This window comes from Calidris pugnax, unplaced genomic scaffold (genome assembly GCF_001431845.1).
Source record: "Calidris pugnax isolate Ruff unplaced genomic scaffold, ASM143184v1 scaffold196, whole genome shotgun sequence".
Lineage (NCBI taxonomy): Eukaryota > Metazoa > Chordata > Aves > Charadriiformes > Scolopacidae > Calidris > Calidris pugnax.
Genome location: NW_015091042.1, coordinates 5,241,865 through 5,267,780, shown reverse-complemented (window position 1 = coordinate 5,267,780; position 25,916 = coordinate 5,241,865). Strand labels below are relative to the sequence as shown.

General features: G+C 44.1%; 1 protein-coding gene across 5 annotated transcripts in view; it reads left to right on the top strand.

The window, feature by feature from the left end:
• The window catches only part of PIK3AP1 (phosphoinositide-3-kinase adaptor protein 1), a 45,998-nt gene extending 23,910 nt beyond the window's left edge, over positions 1-22,088 (top strand). For 3 of the 5 annotated variants that reach the window (XM_014956382.1, XM_014956381.1, XM_014956383.1), the window contains 13 exons: positions 1,185-1,327; positions 1,751-1,883; positions 2,610-2,806; positions 5,174-5,363; positions 11,840-11,935; positions 13,383-13,562; positions 14,031-14,093; positions 15,178-15,383; positions 17,469-17,541; positions 17,866-18,021; positions 19,168-19,238; positions 19,426-19,535; positions 20,829-21,207. In XM_014956382.1, the coding sequence (XP_014811868.1) occupies positions 1,185-1,327; positions 1,751-1,883; positions 2,610-2,806; positions 5,174-5,363; positions 11,840-11,935; positions 13,383-13,562; positions 14,031-14,093; positions 15,178-15,383; positions 17,469-17,541; positions 17,866-18,021; positions 19,168-19,238; positions 19,426-19,535; positions 20,829-20,883 (1,673 nt within the window). In that variant the 3' untranslated portion in view covers positions 20,884-21,207. Of the gene's footprint in view, positions 1-1,184; positions 1,328-1,750; positions 1,884-2,609; positions 2,807-5,173; positions 5,364-11,839; positions 11,936-13,382; positions 13,563-14,030; positions 14,094-15,177; positions 15,384-15,639; positions 15,771-17,468; positions 17,542-17,865; positions 18,022-19,167; positions 19,239-19,425; positions 19,536-20,828 lie in introns of all 5 variants that reach the window. The other 2 variants (XM_014956380.1, XM_014956379.1) reach the window with 2 other exon arrangements.
• Positions 22,089-25,916: the final 3,828 nt, after the last annotated feature.

The following is a 25,916-nucleotide window of genomic DNA, read 5'->3' as shown; positions in this document are numbered from 1 at the left end:
GGTAAATGCCAATAAATAATTGCATGACTGTAACAGCAAGTGCTTAATGTGTGACGATCTCTTTGTGATCAGAACTGAAACTATTTATCCTGGCTTGCATTTTTAATTTAGGTAAATTCTGTCGCTCTAGTTATTTACACTTAAAAAACTTTAGGCTGTCTAAACTTTAGGTTCACAATTTCAGAGCCTTACAGATTGATAGTAGTTTCCTGGCATGAATTTATTTAATCTCTTTTGGTCTGTTCTCTTGAAGAGTTGTTGTGAGAATAGAGACTAGTAGTCACTTAGAGCAACTCCCGTAAAGTCAGTGAGGTGGATTGATTTAAAGAAGGTGACCTCACCTACATAAAAATGTTCAACTTAATCTGTCTTAAATCAAGACTTATAGTTTAAATGTGGACCTGGAAACTAACTTGCACTTTGAATTATAAACATGGCCTTCACATTGGTGGAGTGTTATAACTATCTAAGCTCTGCAGTTGCAGTTTCTGACAGTAAGAGAAATATGTTTTTAATTCCTTTCACATGTGACTGTATTTCATAATTTCCTGAGTTGTTAACAGCCAAGCATATATACAGGGAAAGATTAATTTTAGTGGGATTCAAAATATTTGTGTTTCAAAGAGGAAGTTCAGACGTATGAAAGTGCACTGGATAAAGCAGCAAGAAGCTCCCAAGGTGCCTGTAGGAGATAAAACCTGTCCATGGGTAAAGTTGTAAATCTAGAATTCTTTTAAGTTGATTTAGTTCAGAGACTAGTGAGGCTGAGAGGGGTTGCAGAATCCCTAGTGACTTTTCTGGTTTCTCTCCCCTTATTCCCCAGCTCTTGTGTTTTATGGCACAGTTTAGAGACTGATGCAGAAAAAGGTGGTGGTGGAGAGATGTGAGGCTTTGAGGTGGTGCGTTGTTAACATCAGTGGTCCAGACTAGGGTTAGCAGAGGACCTGACGTTTCACAGGTGATGTGTGTTGACATGGCTGTGAAGAAGGTAGCTCCAAAGTACTTTCCTACCTAGTGTTCAGACCAACATCATCTGCCTTTTTTTCCTGAATCTTCATGAATTCAATTCCAAATAAACTGTTTTGGTATCCAGCTGGCAGTATCTCCCAACTCCTATCCTTGGGGTATTTGATGCAGACTCATTGTTTACCCTTAACAGTGATTTCTTCTCTTTCTTTTCCAAGATTTCACCTCTGGGACAGTGCCTCTGCAGATATATTCAGGCGACTTGATGGTGGGAGAAACAAGTGTCACCTATCACACCGACATGGAGGAAATCAGCAGTCTCTTGGCCAACGCGGCCAACCCAGTACAGTTCATGTGCCAGGTAATGACACCAGTAAAGACCTGCTTTGGAAACCAGCTCTGTCAGAGGCTACGCCAAGTCCACATAAGCAAAAGTGCTTGCCATGAAGTAGCTCTTCTGAAATGAAGAAACGCAAGGTTATTTAAGGATTTACCTGTCAAGGAAGTAGGAAGTAACAGTTTTCTGTGCTTCTAGTTGCATGAGTGACTTTCTCATTGTGCTCTGTCTTGTTATGGAGCGTACAGTTCTCATCTGCTCAGATTAATGATGCTGTTTCTGGCTCAGGAAAGTATTCATGTTCTTTGCTTGACCTGAACATTGCTACCTTCGGTGTTTATGCCTACTGTTTTCTGATATATGCTAAATAAAGAAACACCTTATAAATCTCACCTTAACCGGATCTCCAGATTCCCCCAAACAAAATCACTTTCTATTTATATCTAGGCCTTTAAAATCGTGCCGTACAGCATCGAAGCACTGGACAAACTGCTGACTGAGTCACTGAAGAAGAACATTCCTGCCAGTGGCTTGCATCTGTTTGGAATCAACCAGCTGGAAGAAGAAGATATGACAACAAGTAAGTTAAAAGATCTTTGTTTTCATTTTAAGTTTCATCTGTATCAGTTGTTTTACCTTGGAGCTTCTTAATGGTGCAGTGTGTGGTACCTGCACAGGCTGTCTCAAAAATCTTGGATCTCAGCCCAGGAAGCTACATTTCTGATGAGGCCTCCAGAAGGGGAATTGCCATCTGGGTTGGGTGACCCTTTTCTTATTACATGCCTCAGTCTCACTTCCTTGCACTGTGACAGGTGCAGGTGTAGACAGTGTCAAATACAACCAAGGTGAAAAGATGATGCTCCCCAAAACGTCTCCCATATTTTCTCCCTTGTTCTTCTCCCAGTTCCATATGGTGTTTCCCCCCAGTCCAATCTTTTTCCTTAACCCCATGACTGCTCTAAGGTGCACAGTGGGCACTCAGCCGTAGATTGGTGTGGCACCATGACACGGTTGCCTTAGGGCAGCTGGATCCTACTGGAATGATGATCTAAGAGGTCTTTGCAAACCTGTGATCCTACATACGTTAAGGTGTTACAGTGCCAGATTCCCAGTGATAGCCTGGAGGTGCACTAGATACCTCAGTTAATTTGGGCAGTTTAGCTCCATTTTGAAACAGTATATATATATATTTCAGGGCTTTCACACCTGGTTTGGTCTGTGTGTTTGCTGAGAATTTTGTTTCTCCCCTATGGCTCTGTTGCTGCTGGAGAGAAACTTAGATTCTAACAGGCTCCTGTTCTCACAGATCAGAGGGATGAGGAGTTGCCAACACTGCTTCACTTTTCTGCAAGATATGGGCTGAAGAACCTCACTGCCTTGCTGCTTACCTGCCCTGGAGCGCTGCAGGCCTACAGTGTAGCCAACAAATACGGCCACTATCCAAACACCATAGCAGAAAAACATGGCTTTAAGGACCTCCGCCAATTCATTGATGAATATGTGGTAAGAGAGAGCAGCAGGCCTTTTGCGATGTCCCACAGTGGGAGTGGGTGGTGGCACCAAGCTTGGGTAATAAGGGGCACAATGTGGAGTGGTAGGTGCAGAGGACTGACATCCAGCCACACTGAGAGCTTCCAGGCTGGAGGGTTGGGTGCATCTCTGGAGCTGGGGAAGTTCTTGGGGAGAATCTTCCAACTTCTTTGGAAGTTCAAAAGCACACAGAGCAAATGAGATGGAAGCAGAGATTGCCGTGCTGGGTTTCCTTATCATCCATCCATCTAACAAAGGTTCTGCAGGGGTGTGGTTAGTAGCTAGTGTACTCTTCTAACCTCTGATCTTGGCAAAACTATAGACTCTTCATCCCACTTACTTTAGGGAGCAATAGGGGAACAGAATATGTTTGGGAAGGTGCAGTCTGAGGTGCTCTCTGGGTTGCTTATTAACTCATTCACAGCTCATCTGTGTAGTTTGCCTGCTCCACTTGAAATCCGTTTCTTCCTGCATTAGGAAAGCTGTCCATTCCCTGCTTGGTCTCTCAGTTCTCTTTGTGCTAACCCTATCCCCCCAAAAAAAGCACTCTGACTTTTCCAGATTATGGCATGGACCCAACTCTAGCTGTACCAGGCAATTGTTTCTGTGGGTGTGCAGGGGATTTATCCTTTCTTTTCCATTTGAGTTGTTTCCAGCACGTATGCTTCAAAATCACAAGCAGCTCCTTGACTCAGATCATGTGAATTCTTGAGCAGATTTTATTTGCCTTTGCTTTCAGTTGAAAAGTTGGGTGTGGTTCTTAGAATTGGGGCTTGCTTCTTGACATTATACGTCAGAGCTAAATAAAGGTCATTCTCAGAGCAGGAGGTCTGCAGAAACTGTAAATTGTGCGATTAAAATCTTTGCACTTGGGTAAGTTAGAGATGTTTAGGAAGTCCTTCCAATCTCTCACTGCAGTACTGTGCTCCTCCTGTGTCCCCCTGTCCACTGGCACAATGGCAGAGCTCTGTGTAGGTCCTGCTTACTGACCATCAAGCTGTCTGCGTGGCTTCTCTGTGTACCAGAGCACACAAACAGCCTGCACCAGTGTGTCCACTGCAAGGTAGTGGCTAGAAGCACTGTGGATTTAGTAGCACTAGTGGTGTGGATATCTGAAAATCCCAGTAAACCCCTTACTCGCCTGCTTTCTCTCTGCACCTCCCTAAAGCATTGTGTGAGCTACGTGCCTGACCCATTTTGCCTGTGGAGGGAAGCATGTGTAGACAGTTTTGACACACATACCCTATGGATTGAAGGCCCGTGAGGTGGTGGTTACAGATCACAGAATCACAGAATCTTCTACGTTGGAAGGGACCTTAAAGATCATCTTGTCCAACCATCAACCTAACTGACAAAAATAGTCACCCACACAACAAACAAGGAGCATCATCACTAACCCATACCTCCCAGCACTACATCAACCTGTCTTTTGAACACCTCCAGGGATGGTGCCTCAACCACCTCCCTGGGCAGCCCATTCCAATGGCTGAGAACCCTTTCAGTGAAAAAATTTTTCCTAATATCCAGCCTGAACCTGATGGAAGATGGAAGAACATCTTGTTGTACTGCAACCGATTAAGATGGCTGTGCTGGTGACACAGTTGGAACTTGGGGAGGAGGCTGGGATGAAACTGGGAGATTTTGCTCCCTTGTGTGATTTGGTAAAGACCTGCATGGTTTGGAGAAGATCTGTGCTGCCCTCCCTCCCCACCCAGCTACAAAGATGTGAGAAAGGGTTCTGCTGTCCTGCGAATCGAAAGTTGCCTGTGTTACACGTACAGCTGCCAGCTGTGAGGTTTCCTGTTAATCTCACAGAAAAAGGGTCTGTGTACTCCCACTCTGGGTGTTACGTACTGCTGCTAATGCCAAGAAACGGAAACTGAATCTACGCCAAAGCTAAAACTTTGGTTTCTTGTAAGCGCTCTGCATGTGGCAGAGCTTTCCCCCTTATGGTCAGCTACGCTCTCCTCGAAATAGCCTTTGACAAGCGTTTGTATTTTTAGAGTGAGCTTCGCTTATATTCTAGGAGTTTGCAGACATCAGGTAGGATGTAAAGTTGAGAGGGTGAGAGGCTGTAATGGCTACTCAGTACGTGTCAGCATCGACTTGTTTCACCCTCATTATGTATTATGACCATATAGATCTTGAAGGCTGGGCCTACACAGCTGTAATGGGGATTTAATTCCTTTGAGAAGCCTTAATCTTTGAGAATGGGCTGTATTTAGAAGGTTTTTTCCATCAGCAATGGGAGAGTGAGATATCTTTTGCTTGCTTTGATTCTCCAGATTCTTTATTTAAATTAAACTTGAACAATTTTTTCTTACCCTCCTTCCTCTCCAGGAAACTGCAGATATGCTGAAGACTCACATTAAGGAAGAGCTGATGCAAGGCGAGGAGGATGAGTCTGTTTATGAATCCATGGCTCATCTGTCCACTGACCTGTTAATGAAATGTTCTTTGAATCCTGGCTCCGACGAAGAACTTTATGAATCCATGGCTGGATTCGTCCCTGGGCCCCCAGAAGACCTCTGTATGTATACTCATAGAATCACAGAATCATGGGATGGTTTGGGGTGGAAGGGACCTCTAAAGGTCATCCAGTCCAACTCCCCTGCAGCGAGGAGAGGCATCTTCAACTAGATGAGGTTGCTCAGAGCCCCCATCCAACAGGGCTGAGCTGGTCTGTCTCTCTTAGACATGGTAGCACCTCAGTTGAGTTTTAGAGTAAGGGCTGGTTAGATCTTTTCTGCTCTAACCGAAAGGAAGCCATGCTCCAGTTCTGATATTGGCTGGCTGAAAAAATTGCTCTAAACCTTTCTTTAATTGCCAGTGTACAAGATCAAGAGCTGTTTTGTCAGTGCTTTAAGAATGACCTGAACCCTGAGCAAGTGAATTAGCATTTGGAAGACATTAGCATCTGCCATGTCTTGCTCTCCTGAGGCCCCGGGAGGTAGCGACACTGACTTAGAGACACTGGTAGAAAAGCACACTATATAAGATGTAATTTTACTGACAACCAGGAAAATTAAAAACAAGAGCTGAGCTTCTATTTCAACAGTTTGAGAACAGAAAAAGTGGATATCTAGAAGTAGGTGTACCGAAAAGATTATAATTGAAAAATCATTATTCAGATTCAGTGAGGCCAATTGCAAATATCAAGTTTAAGTACCTATGTTAAGCAATTACTTATCTGCCTATTTGGTCTGGCTTCATCCCACTGGTATATTTTATGATTCCCAGGATCAGCAGGGAATCTAGCTTATTATAGATTGAGTACCTGCATGAGGACTTCAAGTGTTTCTGCAGTTTGAAGTGTGCTGCCTCGGGGGAAAAAGCTTTTTTACTGAAACAGTTTTGCTTATAGACTATATAAGGGCTGGTTTTCTCCTCTTTTAGATTAAATGATGTCATGAAACACATTTTCATTGATTAAGGAGTCCACAAGACTGTCAGTTCTCTGCCTGTAATCATAAACTCTTCTCTGCAAAGATTTGTTTGACTGCTGCAAGGATAGTTTTGCTACCAAACCCAGGATTCTTCTGCCTTCAGGTGGAGATAAGCAGTAAAGCTGGTTGGACTCCTCAGGAACAAAGCAGCTGCTGTTTTTTACAGTAATGGGGGTGAGAGTTTCTAGATTTTTGGAAGCTCTGCCTGCAATAGGTGCACCTCTGAATGGCATTCATTTACTATGTCTGTGGAGGGGTAGAAAACATGCTTAAAAACACTAAGGTCAACTTGTATTTTTCTTCCACCCGTGAAATGTCCAGGTCTCCCAGAACCTATGCAGGGGATACTCCTTTTGTGGATGCAAATCAAACTCCCTATAATTTACCACTTTTGAATTGGACTCTGAAAAGCCTCTCTGAAAATATTCTTATATTTGTTCAGATTTAGAAAAACCATTGGCCAGCCCTGCAGACTAGTGGTGGAAGGACTAATTGTTTTAAGGTGCTTGTTTCTTCTTCCCTGCTGAAGATCACTGCCTCCCTTAGTCTGCTCGGTGGCTTGTGTGCCTATCCCCTTGCCCGTTTCTGCCAAACAAGCCACAATAAGTTAAACAGTTCAAGTATGTAGGTTTTACTGCCCTCCCTTGCTCTGATTGAGAGATCTCAGGAGGGAGTTTGGCTGGTGTTTTGGGTGAATAAACAGAACAGAGCCTGCTCGGCTGGAGATGGAGAGCTAGCAAAGGTTGCCATGGGATGGGGAGGGTTGTGAATTCGAAGCCTAAGTCAGGCTGCTTTCCTTAATCCTACTTAGAGGCAAAGACCCAGCAGGCACATGTCCTTTAGAGGGAACTTTTGCAAGTACAGCCACATCAGCAGGATGGCAGAGGTCTCTGGGGTCAGTACCAGCAAGTTCTCCTAGTCCTGCAAATGTGCTGGGGGCTCTGTGGGGCCAGTAGGACTAGAAAGGTAAAAACCCAGGCTATCCCTAAAGTAGATACTTAGGATTCCGTTATTGAAGAACAGAGCTGAATGAGTCTGCGTTTGAAAATGTTTTCCTCATTGGTGAGAGGATGTATATGGCTTATCTGTAATCCCTCAGCAAGGAATGTGTGTTTCCTGCTTCTTCTGGAGTTGTAGTTTCGAAGCCTAAGTCAGGCTGCTTTCCTTAAGCCTCCTTAAAGGCAAAGGCCCAGCAGGCACATGTCCTTTAGAGGGAACTTTTGCAAGTACAGCCACATCAGCAGGATGGCAGAGGTCTCTGGGGTCAGTACCAGCAAGTTCTCCTAGTCCTGCAAATGTGCTGGGGGCTCTGTGGGGCCAGTAGGACTAGAAAGGTAAAAACCCAGGCTATCCCTAAAGTAGATACTTAGGATTCCGTTATTGAAGAACAGAGCTGAATGAGTCTGCGTTTGAAAATGTTTTCCTCATTGGTGAGAGGATGTATATGGCTTATCTGTAATCCCTCAGCAAGGAATGTGTGTTTCCTGCTTCTTCTGGAGTTGTAGTGTATTGCTCCTGCACACAAATCTCTGTTACTTTGCACTCGGGAGTCTTTTACTGAGAATCTCTGTATTTCTTACATAGTCTGTTACTGTTTGCCTGAAGAATATTTCTAGCTTGTCTGAGCAGTGCTTAACATCTATCTGTATTATAACAAGTAAGGTTAAATTGGCACAATGCTCGACACTTAGATTGGTTCTCTCAAAGTGAAGTTGTTTCAATATTATTTAGAAGACCAGCATGCAGGCAAATCCTCACCGAAATTAGTGCTGCCTGGTTTAGAACTGCCAGCACAAATAAAGGCTTCAAGCTTTTGTACCAACTTAAAGATCTGTGAGGATGAAGAACTCTCTAAGAAATCATAAAGAACATCTACTGAGGTACTTTCTCCAGGTCAGAGTGGTCATTACGTGAGTAGTTATGGCTGTAGAGGACAATACCTGGGCTATTTTAAGTGTAGCTGTACCATGGCTGCATGCCCATTTATTGTGATCAAGATATGCTTCCTCCTTAATTTTTTCCAGAGGCTGATCAAAGGAAGGTTAGATACCACAGGGTCAATTTGTCTGAGAGGAACTGGTTTGAGAAAAAGGTAATACAAGACTGGAGCCATTGTAATGAGTTAAAAATAGTAGCAAATACTTGAATATTGAAGTGTTCTGTTAGTTCTTGTATTCTCCATCCTGCTTTTGATTTTTCAATGCATGTAGTCTTGGGGAAACATTTACAGAGAGTGCAGAAGCTGTTCAAGGGCTTAATTTTGCTTAAACTCATGCCACATGAGAGTTGCACACACCTTTGAGTTGCTGGTTGTGCCTTTAGGTTTTGAGATAAATGATGGAATTAAAAAACATGGAAAAGGTTTTGTTCATCTACAAAACATGCCTCCCCTTCCGCTGGAGAGGAACATTCTTTCCTGGGTAGATCTTAGTGCCCTGAGCAGTGTAGATTAAACAAAGTACTCCCAACCAAATCAGTGGGAGCTTACTAGCTCCTGCTGTTGCTTTGTTTGCTCTTTTTTATAATGAGATTGAATTGCCTGATTTAATTTCTTATCATTAATGTAATTGTTCCGGCTTCAAAAGAGCACTTCCCTCTTATACACTTTTCAAATACCTGTAAAGTCAAACATAGTTTTCCAGAATATGCTCCAGGTTGATTCAAGTTGCTGGTAAATGTCATTTAGCTGAGTCACACACTGCAACAAACAGCAGCTGAACAGCAAAAAGGGAGAGTTATCTTCATTATATCAGTCTGGTTTTATCAACTACAGCATCAGATACAGTGCTTTGCTTTTCCTGCTTGTCTTTCACCAGCACCTCCTGCTGATTTTTATTTTTTTTTTTTGCAAACTAGTATTTTGAGTAGGCTGGAGTTGTGTGCAGGAGGGGCTCTGAGAGCAAGGACTCTTTGAAAGTGCCAAAAACCTGTTTGATTTGTGCGAAGATTAAACTGCCTGGTCTGTGCGTGTGTGTGTTATTATGCTCTTTTACTTGGGGACAGAGTTAGGCTGTATTTCTTCTGTCCAAGGCCAGACAGTGGCCAAGGGCTGGTGGAAACAAGTCTGGACTCTTGGCACTGTTTCCATATCTATGAACTGTGTGGACACTCAGGCCCCAGATACTGTGAGTTCCGTGCAGGGATTTAATCCTTTATCCTAGAAAGCTTCAGCTGACTAAAATCTATTGTCCTGTACTGTAATTTTCACATCTCCAACACCTAAAGAGTGGATGTTAGTTAACATATAATTAAGTTGTGATGCCCTTATTCTACTCGCTTGCATATCCTTTCCCTCCTCCACCGTTATTCTCCTGAGACCAAGCTTTTCAACACTGTCCTCTTTGTTTTGTTTCTTTTTTTTTTTTCTTAGTTAATCCAAGAAACAGCAGCCTCCTTGTTATCCTTGAGCAGACTGAGGGAATTGTGCACAAAAATGTAACTGCTTGTAAGGTTCTGAGTTGTGGTTTATGCCAACACATTGACGCCTTTGTCTTGCATAATAAAGGGCTGGTCTCTGTACAGAGGTAGCTTATTTTGTGGGCAGGAATACCTGGCATCTACTGTTTGCAAATGTTGAGAGGAGGAAGGGTGTTATTACTTTGTAAAGGGTGCCCACACATGGATATTTTAGCTGTTGGGAAGGGTCTGTAGGTCATAACTCATCTTCTGTCTGTTCACAGGTTGGTTGAGCTCCCTTCTGAAGTCTCAAACTCTGCAAAGGGAAACTGAAACTCTTTGCATAAATACATTTTAGCTACTAAATTCTGACATCTAGGAAGTATTTAGCCCTCTTCCTGCTAACCCTTCAGACCAGCTTTCCCCAATAGCCTCCAGAATAATCTGGGGACCTTTCTTGTGGTACCCAGTGTTTGTATGCACCACCTCCTTGTCACCTCTGTCTCACTGGCGTGTATTTGCAGCAAGTGGAGTAGAAGGTGTCACTGATGAAGCTGAGAACTACTTTTCAGTTTTGGTACCTGGGTGAGATGTTGGGTCTTATCTGTATCCCAGACAGGCCTGTGTGCAAGAGGTTAGCGAGGTGGCAACTACGTCTTCTAAGGAGAACTAATTAGTTGATGAATTTAACTACATTGACTATATGGTAGAAAACAAACCCTGCAGTATCCTGTTGCACTGCTGGTTTGGTAATCCTGCAGAGCACAACCAAAACTGGGAGGTCACTGTTTCTTCCACAGAGAATGAAAGGCACTTTGTACACCCGTGACATTCTGTTCTGCCCCCCAAATCCATAAAATAGGGGCTTTCCTCCGAGCCTGTATTTACTACAGGTTCATTTCTAAAAGCTATGTTAAAAATATCCAAGGTGGCTGCAAAGTGGAAAAATCGCTCTACAGAAAAATACAGGTCTGGAGGTTCTTTAGGATGTTCAAATGTCAAATTTGTGCTTCCATGTAGTGCAGTGGTACTTAAGGGAACTTTAGGTTGGTGGTGAGCAGATCAGCAGCGTGAAACTTGGCATGGACTTCAGAGCTTTTGAGAGGCAGCTGGTGAGGTTAGTTCACACAGCGTGCAGTATTGCTCTGGCTGTGCTGGAGGTGTTCCTGGGAGGTTAAAGCTTGGTTGGGTGCATTCACATGACTGTCAGTGGGTCCTTTGACAAATAGTCTTTAAAAAAAACAACAAAAAACCCCACAGCATTCTAACAAAGTAAAATATTGCTAGCATATTCTTATTCCTTTCTCGTAATATCTTCAGATTTGCAGGAAAAAAATAAGAAAGGTCAGAAAATATTAAAAAGAGATGTATGGATAAATATTTCATATTATCTCATGTAACCCAAGCCATCTTGATGACATAGTAATACATATTTCACAGTATGCCTCAACAATTCACTTGTATCAATAAGCCTTAGCAGTTCATTTATATCACTCTTGTTTTTAATATCATTAGGAGCATGGTTACCTAACATTTAATTTTAGGATTAGTTTTCGGGTTATAATGAAGTTGACCTCTTTTTTTAAATCGGAATTCTTCATGTCAAAACAATGACTTAACAAAATATCTTATTGTTTGCTGTCATGCCTTTCTCAATACTGAATTATCCTTTGACCCTCTAGATACCTTCCAGTCCAACTAATTAACTCACCCGGCTCTTCTGACTTTTATCCAATAAACAAAACAAATACTGTCTTCTGTGTTACGGGCAAATTGCCCTTAATGTCTGGTTTAGCCAAGTCACAGAGTTTTCCACTCAATTTGGCCTCTCAGGAGCACTGTGCAGAGGCCAAACCCTTCACCTGGCCAACACGCTCTCAGTAAGAGCTAATCCTCGGCGCCTGCTTGGAGCCTTGTCAATAAGTGATGTTACTCACCCTCCAGCATAAGCATCAGGCAGAGATTTGTGCAGAGTGGGCTGAACACAGCAACTCAGGAGCCTTTTTTGAAGCAAATGTGTCGTCAGTTGCCTGCTTCCTCTTCGATTTTCACCATAGACCAGAGGTCCGGTCAGAAATATCATGTCATTTTGTTGTATTATATTACATTCTTCCACATGTTTAAGAGCATAATCAACAGGTTAATCTTTCTGATTTTTTTCCAGATGTGGAGATGCTTCAATCCAAACCAGACACTCCAGCTGACAGAGATGAAGTTCCTCTAACTACAAAAGACTCAATGCTCCGCAAGTTTTTAGAAGGTGAGACCTGTTTGGAGAGAGGGATGGCAGTAGCACAGTTAAAGCAATTAAATGGAACTTGAGGTTTCTCCTGGATCTGTGAAGGATAGGAGCTCATCCACACTGTTTGAGATGGATAATAGCGCTGCCTTGGTGGGTACAAACAAGGCACAACAGAAAAAAGCAGCTTGTGAGGTGATTTCACAAATGCAGTTAGTTTCTTACCAAACAGGAGGAGTGATTTCTAGCTGCAGTCCCTGCCTACCAGTGAATGCAAGCACCCAGCTGGTATCTATTCAGGAATGGCTGTCTTTTTTCCTTATCTTAGTGATGGGAATTAATTTTGGTGTCCTGACATGGGTGCAGGCTCCCCTCATGGGCAGAGACTAAGTACAAAGTAGAGCAGCAATAGAGTGATGAATTTTAATGTAGATGTTTTATTCAAAAGTCCACCCGTTGAAAACAGCAGCCTGGAAAGAGGAAAAGAACTGCTGGCTGCCAAACCTGATCTATGCTCTGCCTCTTCAGTGCTCCCTCTGCCTTCTCTGACCAAAGCCAGACCTTCGCTCCGTGCCATCCCCACTGAGCATGATCGGGTTGTCCAAGCCTTTTCCTGACTCACCAGGGATACAGGATCACTTTTTGTTGGTGACCCAGCTGGACTCAGAGCAAGATCAAGTCTGGGACTCTTACCATCTCATTTTATTTTCCCTGCCAACACCGACGCTCTGGCATCAGTCCCATTGCCTTGACTCTGCTGGGTGTTACAACATCACTAAAGGAAAGACATCCCAGTGGTTAAAGTATTCACTTGTGACTTGGTAACAGAGTAGGGAGTTAGGCCAGGGGCTCTTAATTGTTTTTGCCAGCATGCAGACAGAGGGGAAACTGGCTTTTAAATCGGGTATGACAGCATTTGATGATTTTATAGTCATGCTAAGAGTGAGAATAGAATAGAGATGATGAAGTGGTGTAATAGTAACTGGTCTTGTTAAGTACAGATGTGCATACTCAGCTGCCTCTGAGACACATCATTCTGAGATCAAATATATTGTCAGCTGATGGCAATTGCTTATTTCAGACAGAGGAATAATTCTCTGTAGTACTTTGCAGACCACCACAAGCAGCTTTTGGAAAACAGTGCTCTGATTTGTTAACTGTTATGATATGCTAATTAATTGGAATTAATTGAACTAACTGTTCCTCAAGTTCTTAAAAACAGTTATAAGATTTTCCACTATGCTTTCTTCACCAAAACAGATGGTACTGGCTTAGTGGCCAACACTTACATGCTGCTAGATGTTAATGAGTTGATCATCAAGTCATGTCTTGAAGGGCTTTGGCACTTTAAGTCACTGCAAAACCCGGATGTTTTTGCCTGTGAAACGGCTAGTTTGGTAAAGAAGGAGGGACCTAGTGTTCAGTGAAGTGGCTGGCTGTTTTTCTTACAAACCCTGCTCTTTTGTAGGCAGCAGCCTGGATGAACCAGATTCAGAGGAAGGAGCTAACCAGCGGTACGGTGAAGATGTATACTACTCAGTGGAACAAGATACTTTTCCACAGGAAATGGCTAGTAGACCTCCAGTTCCCGTTCCAAGACCAGAATCCAGCTCTCCACAGCCAGACAATGAGCTGTACATCTCCAAAAGTGAGTTGAGTGCCAGGACCTACACTATAGTCAACTGTAGAATGGCCTTGACATGGGCTCCAATTGCTGAATAAACACCAAGAAAATCCACGCATTTCCGAGACCTGTGAATTATTTGGCTCTGGAATATTTCTTGCTCCATAAGAGCTGGATTACCTCTGGGATCCAGTTTTAGATCTGTTTTTCACCTCTGCCTGCTCTGAAAATGTGGGGATGTTGTATTCTGAGGTCTTGGCCTGAGCTTCTTCTTAATGAAAACAGTAAGATGACAGATTACCCCCAAATGGCATAAATAAATCCAATTAAATAGGAGAGATTCTGATATTATAAGGACACAAACAAGCTCTGTAATGGTATCATTGATTCAATAGCATTTATATAGGACACGATTCTATACCTCAGTACCTCCCTTGTTATTTCTGTCTTCACGAGATGCATTTCAGTATCTAAAGAGTATTTGTTTTACAGTTTTTGCACAGAAAGCTCAAAGACCTGAGAATCTCTACGTTCCTAGAGGAAGGGTTAAGAAAGGTAAGTCAGAAGCTCACCCTGAAAATCTTTGCAGTAATCCAAAAGTACATCTGCTGAGGTAGCTTCATTTGTGTGAAGTGTCTCAAAATAGTCCGTTTTACAAGGCTCTGGGGATAATAGTCCTATATGAATGACCAACCTTTCTGACCTTATGTGACATTGGAAACTTTATAACTGTGGAGTGTGAGAGGGGTACCCTTTTATCACACACTGCACATATCCCCTGTCTTGGAATTTATCCTCAGTCAGGATCGTAAATGATCACTGAAGTCCTTTTTTTATGTTTTGACCGTTATTACTTTGTGGAGTTGATGTCCCACTTTTGATTTTCTGGATACAGCCACTGCCCGTTGATCATTATTTCCTGGGATTTAACCTTTAGTGAACCTCTTGCTGTTGATCTCTGCGCTTCCAAAACTGTGTCCTTATTTTTTCACCTCTTATCCTGTGCGCTATCAGAGTGCCAGGAACCACATCTGGACTTTTTGATTTCACATATTGGGAACTCCTCTTGATGTTGCAAAATGGCTTACAAAGAGCAGGCTTCAGTAGGGTGAGTTTTCACCTTTCTGTTTCTGGAGTTACGCTGCACAGAGTTTTGCTTTGTGACTGCCAAGGTGAAAGCTCTGGTTTGTGGATTGCTGAAGAGAGAGAAGATTTTTGCAGTGAGGAAGCAGAGCACTTTAAGGAGTACACTTTGTGCTGTTCACTTAAATGATGTTTTTAAGAACAGAGATTATCCCTGGGAGATATTTGCATGCAAGGCTACCTCTCAGCTGGGCTTTTAGCCCTGACAAATAGCAGGATGGCATAAAGATAAAACCCTCTTATGGTTAGGGAAACATTCAGTCTGTAATATTGATTTTTTAATTATTTTTTTGTTTTGTATCTCTGATATACGCAGGATGGCATAAAGATAAAACCCTCTTATGGTTAGGGAAGCATTCAGTCTGTAATATTGATTTTTTAATTTTTTTTTTTTTATTTTGTATCTCTGGTATATGAAGGGTGATTGAGTTTCTTTGTATTCAGTGAGAAGGGTAGATAATATTCAATAATATTTTTGGTGGTGTTCTCTCTTCAGAGACAATAGTCAGGCCTGTAAGGGACCTGTCTCAATCGAGCATCTACGATCCATTTGCTGGAATGAAAACCCCAGGTCAACGGCAGCTGATCACGTTACAGGAGCAAGTGAAAATGGGGATACTCACCGTTGATGAAGCTGTACTTCATTTTAAGGAGTGGCAACTGAACCAGAAAAAGAGATCAGAATCATTCCGGTTCCAGCAGGTACAGGCTTATTCCACTGTTTAAGAAATACAGCTGTCTCTCTAGGTGTACATCACAAGCTCTTCAGTGTGGGTACGCTTCTTTCCTGGTTGGAGCAGGAAGACCAATAACATAGTCCCCCAGTTAGCAGAGCTCTCTCCTGACACAGAGGGGCTGTTCCCAATGCCCCTCTGTGCATTTTCATAGTCCCCCAGTTAGCAGAGCTCTCTCCTGACACAGAGGGGCTGTTCCCAATGCAGCAGAATGAAAACCCCAGGTCAACGGCAGCTGATCACGTTACAGGAGCAAGTGAAAATGGGGATACTCACCGTTGATGAAGCTGTACTTCATTTTAAGGAGTGGCAGCTGAACCAGAAAAAGAGATCAGAATCATTCCGGTTCCAGCAGGTACAGGCTTATTCCACTGTTTAAGAAATACAGCTGTCTCTCTAGGTGTACATCACAAGCTCTTCAGTGTGGGTACGCTTCTTTCCTGGTTGGAGCAGGAAGACCAATAACATAGTCCCCCAGTTAGCAGAGCTCTCTCCTGACACAGAGGGGCTGTTCCCAATGCCCCTCTGTGCATTTTTAAGCAGTTTTAAGCAGTAAGTAGTTTTACTGTTTGTCTTGCAGTGGTGGTGTTAGTTTTTGGAGAGCTGCACACTAGGAATTGGGCCAAACCCAGTTGGCTAAATTACCTTTCTAGAGGTCACCTAGCACCTACCAGCTGGCAGGGGACTTCTGTGAGGAAAATTTAGCTTGTCAGTTCTCATCTCTTTTGGATCAGTGAAGAGCCAGTGTCCCAGATGGTGGATTGGCTTTAAAGTCTTTTCTTGTAGATGCTCTGATCCCTCCCTGGGTGTTTGATGGCTCCAGGACTACCTGTTCTTTAATGGGCAGGGTCTAATAAGAGTCATTAGTTATTTGGGTGGCTTAGCTAAATGAGGGAGTCATTTAGTCTGATCTAGTTAAAGATGTCCCTGCTTACTGCAGGGGGCTTGGACTACATGACCTTTAAATGTCCTTTCCAGCCCAACACTTTTTCTTGATTCTGCTTTTGGAGCCTTTTTTTCCTGCTGTGGGACTCTGCTCTCACACTTGAGGTGGCTGGTCTCCGGTGTGTGATGCCATTTCGGGAGTTGTCAGAACAAAGCCAAGACTTTTCTCCTCCTGATTCTCACTTGGAAGGGTTCTCTCTACCCAGAAACAGTCAGAGGAATCCCTTCTGACAATAAAGAGCACAGCACTACTTTAGCAGCAGAGAAGTGGAACGCTCGGTGCCCCATCCCATGCACAGCTTTCAAAGTCTCTTCTCCAGACCTTCATGGTACAGCAATTGCTCCATCTGCTTTTCCACCTATTCAGGGGTTTCCTCCTCTTACATATGTACCTACTTCCCTGCTGGAAAAGTTGTCTTTTTTTTTTTTTAGCCCTCCCCACCTTTCCTTCCTGTAAGTGCAGTGTGCTGCCACACAATGGTGAAGAGATGGTGCTCCCAGTTACATTTCCAGGTGTCCCCTCTGGCTTCAGTGGGAGCATCCTGAACTCTTTCTGTGGCATGCGTGGCAGCCTCCTCTGTCCCTGCAGTCAAAATTATCTGTTCATTAGTCCAGAAAGGACTGTGCAGTTGCTTGAATGTGGGTCTTGTTTCTGTGCCAGTGTCACAGTGGAAACAGAAAATAGAGGGAGTTTTAAACCTAATGTGCTGCTTATCTGCAACAGCCAGTGAGTCTGAACTTGACTGTCCTGGTTTGACACAGTGAACATCTTAGAAAAAAAACCAAAACAAAGAAAATAGAGGAAGTTTTAAACCTAATGTGGTGCTTATCTGCAACTGCCAGTGAGTCTGTGAACTTGACTGTCCTGGTTTGACACACTGAACATCTTAGAAAAAAACCCAGTAATTTGGCTTCTGAAAGGCCCACATGGGTTTCTGAAGGGAATATATTAAAACCTGTTGACATGGTTTGGACTTCAGCCAGGTCTAGCAGGCTTTGTTACAGCTTGGCTGCAAAGTTAGCTGAAATACAATATTGGTCTTGTCAGAAAGCTGCTCATCCTCCTTTTATGTGAAGGCCTGAAAAGAATATCTTGTGATGTTTTTAGGAAAATCTCAAACGGCTACGAGACAGCATAACCAGGAGGCAAATGGAGAAGCTAAAAAAAGACAAAAGTGCAGGTAACAGTCTCTGATTCTGATATTCTCTGGTAGTGAAGCAGCTAACAATATTCAGGCAGAAATGCCTCAGTGTGTATTTTAATTATATGATGTCTTAATATTGACATTCGTATGCCTGTTGGCTAAAACACAGGGACACTGCTTTATTCCTCAGCTTTCCAGACTGAGGAAAGGATGCCCACATCTGTGGAGGCAACCTTAATTCATTCATGTACCGTTATGATCACCCTTATGTGATTGTGTTTGACTTTGTTCTGGGGTGCAAAGCCGTCTCTGAGGCTATACTCGCAGAGACCCTTCTGAGCTCTTCTTTTTCCCTTCCAGATTTGGAAATTACAGTACCCATTCGACATTCTCATAATACTTTGGGGAAACCAGAATGCGGAATATATGAATACACTCCCAGGAAAAACGTTTTCCCACCAAAAAAGGAGTTAAAACGAGGAGACTGGAAAACAGAGAGCACATCCAGCACAACAAGTAAGCAAACCCTGACTGTCACCCTCCCTAGAGAAAAGCTGGGTGGAAAATGCTTCCCCAGCCTGGATTCAGCTCAGGGGACAGATCCTGAATCCCAGCGCTGGCACCACCACCCCAAATCCTGTGTGCCTCAGGCTGCCTGTTCTTAAAACTGAAAAAGCAACTTCAGGTACAGGTTTGGATGTCTCTGCAGGAGGAGAACCTGAAAGCTGAGCGAAAGATTCCCTTGAGCCTTCTCAAGGAAGGCATATCACCCATCTTCAGGTCTTAAAAGCAGATGGCAGCTGCTCCCTTAGAAAAAAGGGTGCTCCCTTGCTGTGACTCTCAGCAGATGGTGTTCTCTTCCCGTCTGAAGGGCACAGTTACATTGCAAGCTGGGAACCAGTCTCTACATGTCATTTCCTCAATTGTTGTAGATAAAGGACAGCGTTTTTAATTGGTAGCTGTGGGGCCTCTTGAGTGACTTGGGATAGTCTGCACATTTTTATTATCTTTGGGTATTTACTAGGTTTCATTTGTGCAAATTAAATCCCTGCGTTCTTGCTGTTACTTGCGATGGAGCAATTCTTGCAGAAATTGTTTACTAGGTTTCATTTGTGCAAATTAAATCCCTGCGTTCTTGCTTGTTACTTCAGATGGAGCAATTCTTGCAGAAATCATTAAGATCATTTTGGTCCTCTGAAAGGAAAACTGAGTCCCAGTGAGGTTCCTACCTTTGTGGCTCTTGGCAGGGTATATCTGGCAGACGGCCAGAGTAGGTGCCAGAGGCAGCTGACTGAGCCAGTAACTTGCATATAAGCAGTAGTGAGAAGTGTTAACAAGCCTGCAGAGTTCCCTGCATGCAGCTTGGCTCTCTTGCCCATGGCATGATGGTGGGAAAAGACCCTAGCACAGTATTTAGCACTTTAAAGTGCTGCAGTTTATCCCAGCTTATAATGAGAGTTACCTCACCAAGGCTAGGGAGGGACTGCATCTTAGAAGAAAACCTCTGTAGCCTTCATTTCAGTACAGCCCTACAGAAATAAATTAAAGAAGCATTAAATGGTGTCTGCAAGAATTAAGCATGAGGTTAGGAGTCCTGAGTTAGTGATTTGCAGTTAAATCACCAGGATTTAATAATTGTTTTCTCTCGCTTACTCACTCCAGGTAGTGCCAGTAACCGCTCCAGCACTCGGAGCATATTGAGTGTCAGCAGCGGGATGGAAGGGGACAGTGAGGTAAGCTCTCACCTCTGCTATTTACTGGTCCACTGGTTATAAATACATGGCTCTGTTTTTGTGCAAAAGAAAAGGAGCTCAGGGATGGCATTGCATTTGCAGAAATGGCAAAACGTAGCCAGTTCTATTGTGAAGCGAACAAGAACCAAATTCCACTGGTCTGTAAGCTTTTTCCTTCATTTTGTAGGACAACGAGGTCCCAGAAACAACTAGAAGCCGCAGCCCAGTGGCCCACCAAGCAGAAAGGCAGCCTTTCCCAGAAAGGCCTCCCAGAGTGCCTCCTCGAGGTGCAAGCAGGTAAAGCTGAAATGCAGCTCAAAAAGGAGCTTTCAGTGAATCAATACGGAAGCCTCGAGCAGGAAGCGACTGTGTCTTTCCAAAAAATCTACCAGGCTGTTAGCTATAAACACACGCTGTAAGGCATTGTAAGATCCTTGCTTCTCATTTGCAGTACTTGGTGGAATTGGTTTCCTAGCTGGTAACATGTTGTTAGTGTGGTCACACACTGCAAGTTCACCTCATTAGTGAAGCGCACAACACCTGCCATAATAAGCCTGACCCAGGTGGAGCTGCTTCCCGCCCCTGCCAGAGATTTAGCACCTGATCCAACTGAGAAGATCCTCTGGGAACATATAAGTGTAGTGCAGAGGGAATGCCATTTTGGCCTTCCCTTGGACTTTTTGTTCTTTTTACAAATTTCAGATCTCTCCAGAGCACACTTGTTTACATATATGATTGGCCTCAAAGTGAGAATTGCGCCTGTTAGTGTGGTCACACACTGCAAGTTCACCTCATTAGTGAAGCGCACAACACCTGCCATAATAAGCCTGACCCAGGTGGAGCTGCTTCCCGCCCCTGCCAGAGATTTAGCACCTGATCCAACTGAGAAGATCCTCTGGGAACATATAAGTGTAGTGCAGAGGGAATGCCATTTTGGCCTTCCCTTGGACTTTTTGTTCTTTTTACAAATTTCAGATCTCTCCAGAGCACACTTGTTTACATATATGATTGGCCTCAAAGTGAGAATTGCGCCGGTTTTATAAAAGGTGTGGAGGGGTTTTGCCTTGATTTGATCAGACCACCACAAACTTAAATAATTTGTAAACATTCTTTTCGTTCAGCCAGTGCAAGTCTATGAAGGCCAGGCCCCATAGGCTTATCTAAGTACAGATGCTAATAAAACTATCAAACTATTAAAATAGTAATTACTAACATGTGGGTTCATTAAGTTCTGTGTGTTGGCTTGGCTCTGGCAAGAATATAACTGGAATTTACCTGTAGTTAGTCTGAAAAAAAATTTTGAATCTTTTGATCTCTTCCTATTACCCTTCATCTAATTTTCAGGAGAAAGCTACTATACTATCAAAGTTTTTACTCCAACCAAGTATTACAGCATCTCTTTCCAGCAATAGTAGACTTACTTGACATCTGCTCTGTTGCTAAATCACTGATAGCCTGTTTCTCTTCCCGTGTGACTATTGCTTATACAGTGTTCTTAGATCAGACGTTAATGCATGTGATGTGTTGTTCCAGAACCCTCTTCTCTACTATTTTTTTTAAAATGCATTTGTATTCTTTGTCTCTTTATAGGCCTGTAAGCTGTGAGGGCTTTTATCCTCCACCTGTGCCCCCAAGAGGTCGCTGAATCTCTCAACATCTGTGGAATATGAGATTTTTCTGTTTGTATGTGTGTTTGTACAGATATTTTTGGGTTGTCTTAAATTATTTATAAGTGGAAGCCAAATGTTTTCTTCCCCTTCCTCCTCCCTAAAGCTCTAGTGACTTTTCCTGTCATTTTCACTGAGACTTCTTGGCCTTCTGTAACTTTTTTGCTGGGAAAAATTTTGATGCTTTGGGATTTCAAGAAGAAGTATCATGGTTGGGAAGAAGAATGCTGATGTGTGTCTTGGCAGCCCTGCACCGCCATGAAATCTCCCTTCGACCAAGAAAGAACACATGTCCTTTTAGAAACTAATTCCTGCTAATCATTGTTACCAAAACCCTGGATACAACCTACAAGGGCTTGACTGGAAAACATGCTTGAAAAAGTAAAGAAAATAATTGGTTTGAAGGCTTTGTTTGAAGAACACTTATTACAGCGGGAGCAGGTGAATGTACTGCTGTTTGGTGTTACACTTTGGGTATGGACGCACCGACCTTCCAGAAGGTATAGAATATCCCTCCAGCAATCCTTAACCATGGGAGATTAAGAAGTTGCCTTTATTGAAGAATGTATTTTGCATACAGCCTTGAAAACGCCTTTCCCTTTCCTCTTTCCTCCCTGAAGAGGACAGACATTAATGAGGTGTTGTGTGTGTGCTGCGTTTACAGTGAAAATTCCCAAGGCAGCTGGTAAAGGACCTGCTGTATCACAGAACAATTGTACTTAAACCTTTTTTTTGGGGGGGGAGGGAGTTGGTATTTTGTTACTTTAAATCATATGACTGACCTCTCAAATTAGAGGAAGGAATTGGCAGCAGTGTTATGTCCTGTATCTCTTAGTTGTTCACTGTAGAAGCGATACGAAGGCGTTTCACTTCATGCTCTGGAATAGTAGAGCCAGTCTCCAGTGATAAACACACACACTTGGCAAACCCCAGCTGCAGAGTTCACCTGCTGCAGTGGAAACAGGCAGCCCAGGGACTGGACTCTTCTTCCCCTACTCTTCCTCTCTAGTGACGTGAATCTGCAGCAGCTGCGTCCAGCCTTTCGTCTGCCTGAGGCCTTACCAACTTAACGAGAGCTTCCCGGTTTGGCTCTCTGTGTTCCAAATGTAGAAAGCATGTAAAGCAGAAATCAATTTGGATTCCTCATCTCAAGGGACTTGAATGAATTGGTTTGGTTTTTTTGGGTTTGTTGCTTTGTGTTTTTTTTTTCCTTCCAGGCCTTGCAATCATCTGAACATATCCTGGCTCTTGGGGTACAGGTATAGTGAGTTCATGAGTACCATGAGTGACACAGATGGGGAATTCTGCAAGATAACATTCAGGGTAGAGAATTAAGTATCATTACTTGATTTTCAAGCCATTCCTCCTCTTCCAGCCCTGAGAGAGACATAGATACATCAGTATTCGGTGATCCCTCAAGTAGGACAAGCTTCTGTCTGGTCATGTCAGCTCCCTCTTACATCCCTTGCTGTCCTACAGCTTAATCTGTAAGAGAGTAAGGGAGAGACTTTGTGGCTCCTTTCTCCTGCAGGGTGGCAAAGCCAATGTGCAGAGCTGCAGGAGTGACAGATGGTGGCTGTGACTCAGGCAGTGCTGAGTGAAGGTGAAGCAGCCCCTGCTGCTCCCAGGGGTATAGGCCTAGGCCTAGATACCCTCTATACGTTAAACTCATGGGGTATAGCTCCAGTGCAGTTCATACAGCCTCAATGCAGGTGCTGTGCTGCGGGCACACAGTTACAGAGGCAACCTTTATATTTTATATTTTTATTTTTTAATAAAAAGATCGGTGCCTTCTCCAGTTTGCTCTTTGTTCACAGTAGCCGGGGGAACGGTGAGGCGGGAGCTGCCCTCCTGTGCTCTTCTTGGAACAGAACAAAGTTCCCAGCACTATTCGGTCAAATTGGAAGGAGGTTTTGGTGCTGAAATGAGGAAAACAGTAGCATGGATAAGTGAGGGAAATGGGGATAAAAGAAATAAACTAAAAGAGGAAATTCAGCAGCTTGATTGTTATCAGCTGCCACACAGGCTTTGGTTTGCACACAGTTTTGCTCAGAAGTTCCCTGTCTCCTTGGTGGTGGCTGCAGCTGCGCTCCAGAGCTCGGAGCTGTGACGTGATAAGAGGAATTCATGCTTTCACATCTGCCAGGCACAACAGAAGGTAGAAATGCTGTAAGAAAGCTGTAACAGGGCAGGAAGGGAAAAGCAAGATATGAAAGTGTGTCATGCAGAAGCTTTCCTTTCAAAGCTGTTGGACTGAAGCAGCCCAGGGATCTGTCTTCCCCAGCTAATTTTTAATTCTGCACCCCCTGCATGCGATAGCCAGATGTCTTCTGTGGGAGGGGTTTGTCTGAACTGCATCTGAGGGTTTGCCTTTGCACAGTCCTAATACCATGGCTGTGAACTGGATTTTTATTGCTCGTGCTGCAGCGAGACAGCTTACATTTGAACTGCTGAAAAATAGTTCCCGAGTAACCTCTCGGTCTCTTTCCTCTTTGCAGCTTAAATACTTCCTTAGTCTGACCTGATCTAGTAGGAAAAACCAAATGCTAGTGGGGCTCTGGTTTGGAGGAGAGCTGGGAGAGGTGGGGCTGAGAAATATTATAAATGCTCTCTGTTCTGGCCCCTTTTTTACTGCATAAGGGGGGGAAATTGAAGATGCAGCTGTAGTCTCTTTGTATCTTCTGGACTAGTTGGTGGTCACTGATCAGCAGTCGCAGCAAAACTATTGCCCCATAAAGATGCAGCTGTAGTCTCTTTGTATCTTCTCCTGGACTAGTTGGGGATCTCACTGATCAGCAGTCACAGCAAAACTATTGCCCCATCGAGGAGAAAAGGAACAGCACTAAATAACTTCCCTGTTAAATGCAGGTCAATGATTGGGTTGCAGGCGTGGCTTTTGTGTTTCTGGCAGGCCAGGCAGGGATCCACCTTCTTAGGTGCCAAAACATGTGTTCCACCTTGGTTTGGTTTCGTTTAGTGACTTTAATCCTCTTACGGCTCAATGCATGGAGTCATTGCCTATGTAGACTCCAGTTGTGCTGGTGAGCACCTGGCATGAAGTGCTTCCACCCAAGAGAAGTGCAATGAAACAGAAGTTCAGAAGACACCAGAGAAGAAAACTATGTGCAACCTGATTGTTGGTTACTCAAGAATGTCCTTGGGTGTGGGGAGAGTGGGAATGAGGCATGTTTCCATCAAATGTTACAGCTTAAGGACTGAGCAGATAATAAAACTGCTGGTAACGAGTAAATGGCCTGGCCACCTGTAGGGACATCAGCCAGTCCTCCAAGCTCAGGTGGCAGCTGGCTGGCCTGGGGAAAGTGTTAGCTCTTGGCACAGTGTGCCTCGCAAATCCCACTGCAGCAGATGGCTCTGGTCGGCCCCAGTGTTGACCGACAGACTTAAATACTGAATAAACTCAAGATGCTGGAGCCTCCTCTGTCTGTCTCCCAAGGGTAAGCCACTCTGTTTTGGACTGAGATGCAACGACTGGAAAGAAACATATGGTGTTATCAAAGCTGTCTGGTTGTTTGGGGTTTTTTTTAATATAAAAACAGGGGGTTTGAATGGGTTTTGACAAGTATATCTCTACAGCGACCTTGCTTCTACTGAAATAGTCAGGAACCTGCAAACATACTACCTGGAAAAGGCTTCATGTAAGTGTGGCTTGCTAAAACATGTTCAGGGAAGGTAGACTGAGTATCTAAGACCACAAGAGAAAAACCTTTTTATTTGGGTATGGTGGAAATGGTAAACGGGGAAAGCTTTTTGCATTATTTCTACAAAGCATGAATGGCATGTACGGCATGGGGCAGCTCCTGTGTTCAGTTCGTGTCCTTCATGTATGCATTGGCTTGGGCAATATTTGAGAATGTGGTTTAGGCCCTATTTTTTTTTTTAAATTGTTTCTGTATTCAGTTTTTAAACTGCCTGATCAACGAATGCTTAACACCATGAGCTTTTTGGTTTAGGGTTTTTTTTTTTTCGCTTCGGACTTGAACCTTGAGCGAGTTCAGAGTTCACACACACAGGTTTTTGCAGCCTTTCCCTTACCCAGTGCTGACAGAAAACGTTCTGCTCCTCAGGCCCGGGTGCAGCTCTGCCACCTCCATCCCTCCCCTGGGGCAGACGGGGCGGTTTGCGCTTCAGCCGCCCTGACTCCCTGCAGGTTTATTACACTTAATTTTTAAGGGTATTTGTGCACAAGCCCTGTGTCACACTGACCTCAAATAGAACATAGAATGGTTAGAGATGGAAGGGACCTTAGAGATCATCCAGTTCCAACCCCCTGCCCTGGGCAGGGACACCTTCCACCAGACCAGGTTGCTCCAAGCCCCATCCAGCCTGGCCTTGAACCCCTCCAGGGATGGGGCAGCCACAGCTTCTCTGGGCAACCTGTTCCAGTGTCTCACCACCCTCACAGGAAAGAATGTCTTCCTAAGATCTAATCTAAATCTCCCCTCTTCCAATTCAAAACCATTACCCCTTGTCCTGTCACTGCACTTCCTGACAGTCCCTCCCCAGCTCTCCTGTAGCCCCTTCAGATATTGGCAGGCTGCAATGAGGTCTCCCCGGAGGCTTCTCCAGCTCTAAAATCTAAATAATTTTAGATTAGATTATCTCATTGATCCATACGTTATCATTCTACCAACTATAAAACACCTCCCCCCGATTAAAAAAAACCACCGTGCTTCAACGCCCTCAGGCTGCAGGCCGCAGTGTCCCAGCCGCCCCCGGTGCCGCGGCCTTCCGGGTCCCGACCGCCCCCTCCCTTTCTTTTTTAGCGGTCCCGTTCCGCCCCCTCAGCGGGGGGAGGCACCGAGGGGGAGGCCGAGCCCCGTGGCCGGTCAGGGGTATGAGGGGCCCGGCGCCGCGCTGGCCTTGGCTCCCGGCGGCCTCCGTAAGAGTTCGGCGCTTCCGGGCGTGCGACCGGATGACGTGGCCGGGCGGAGCGGAAGTGGCGTCGTCAGGTCGGCGTTGGCGGCGGGGCCGGCTCGGCTCGGCTTCGGCG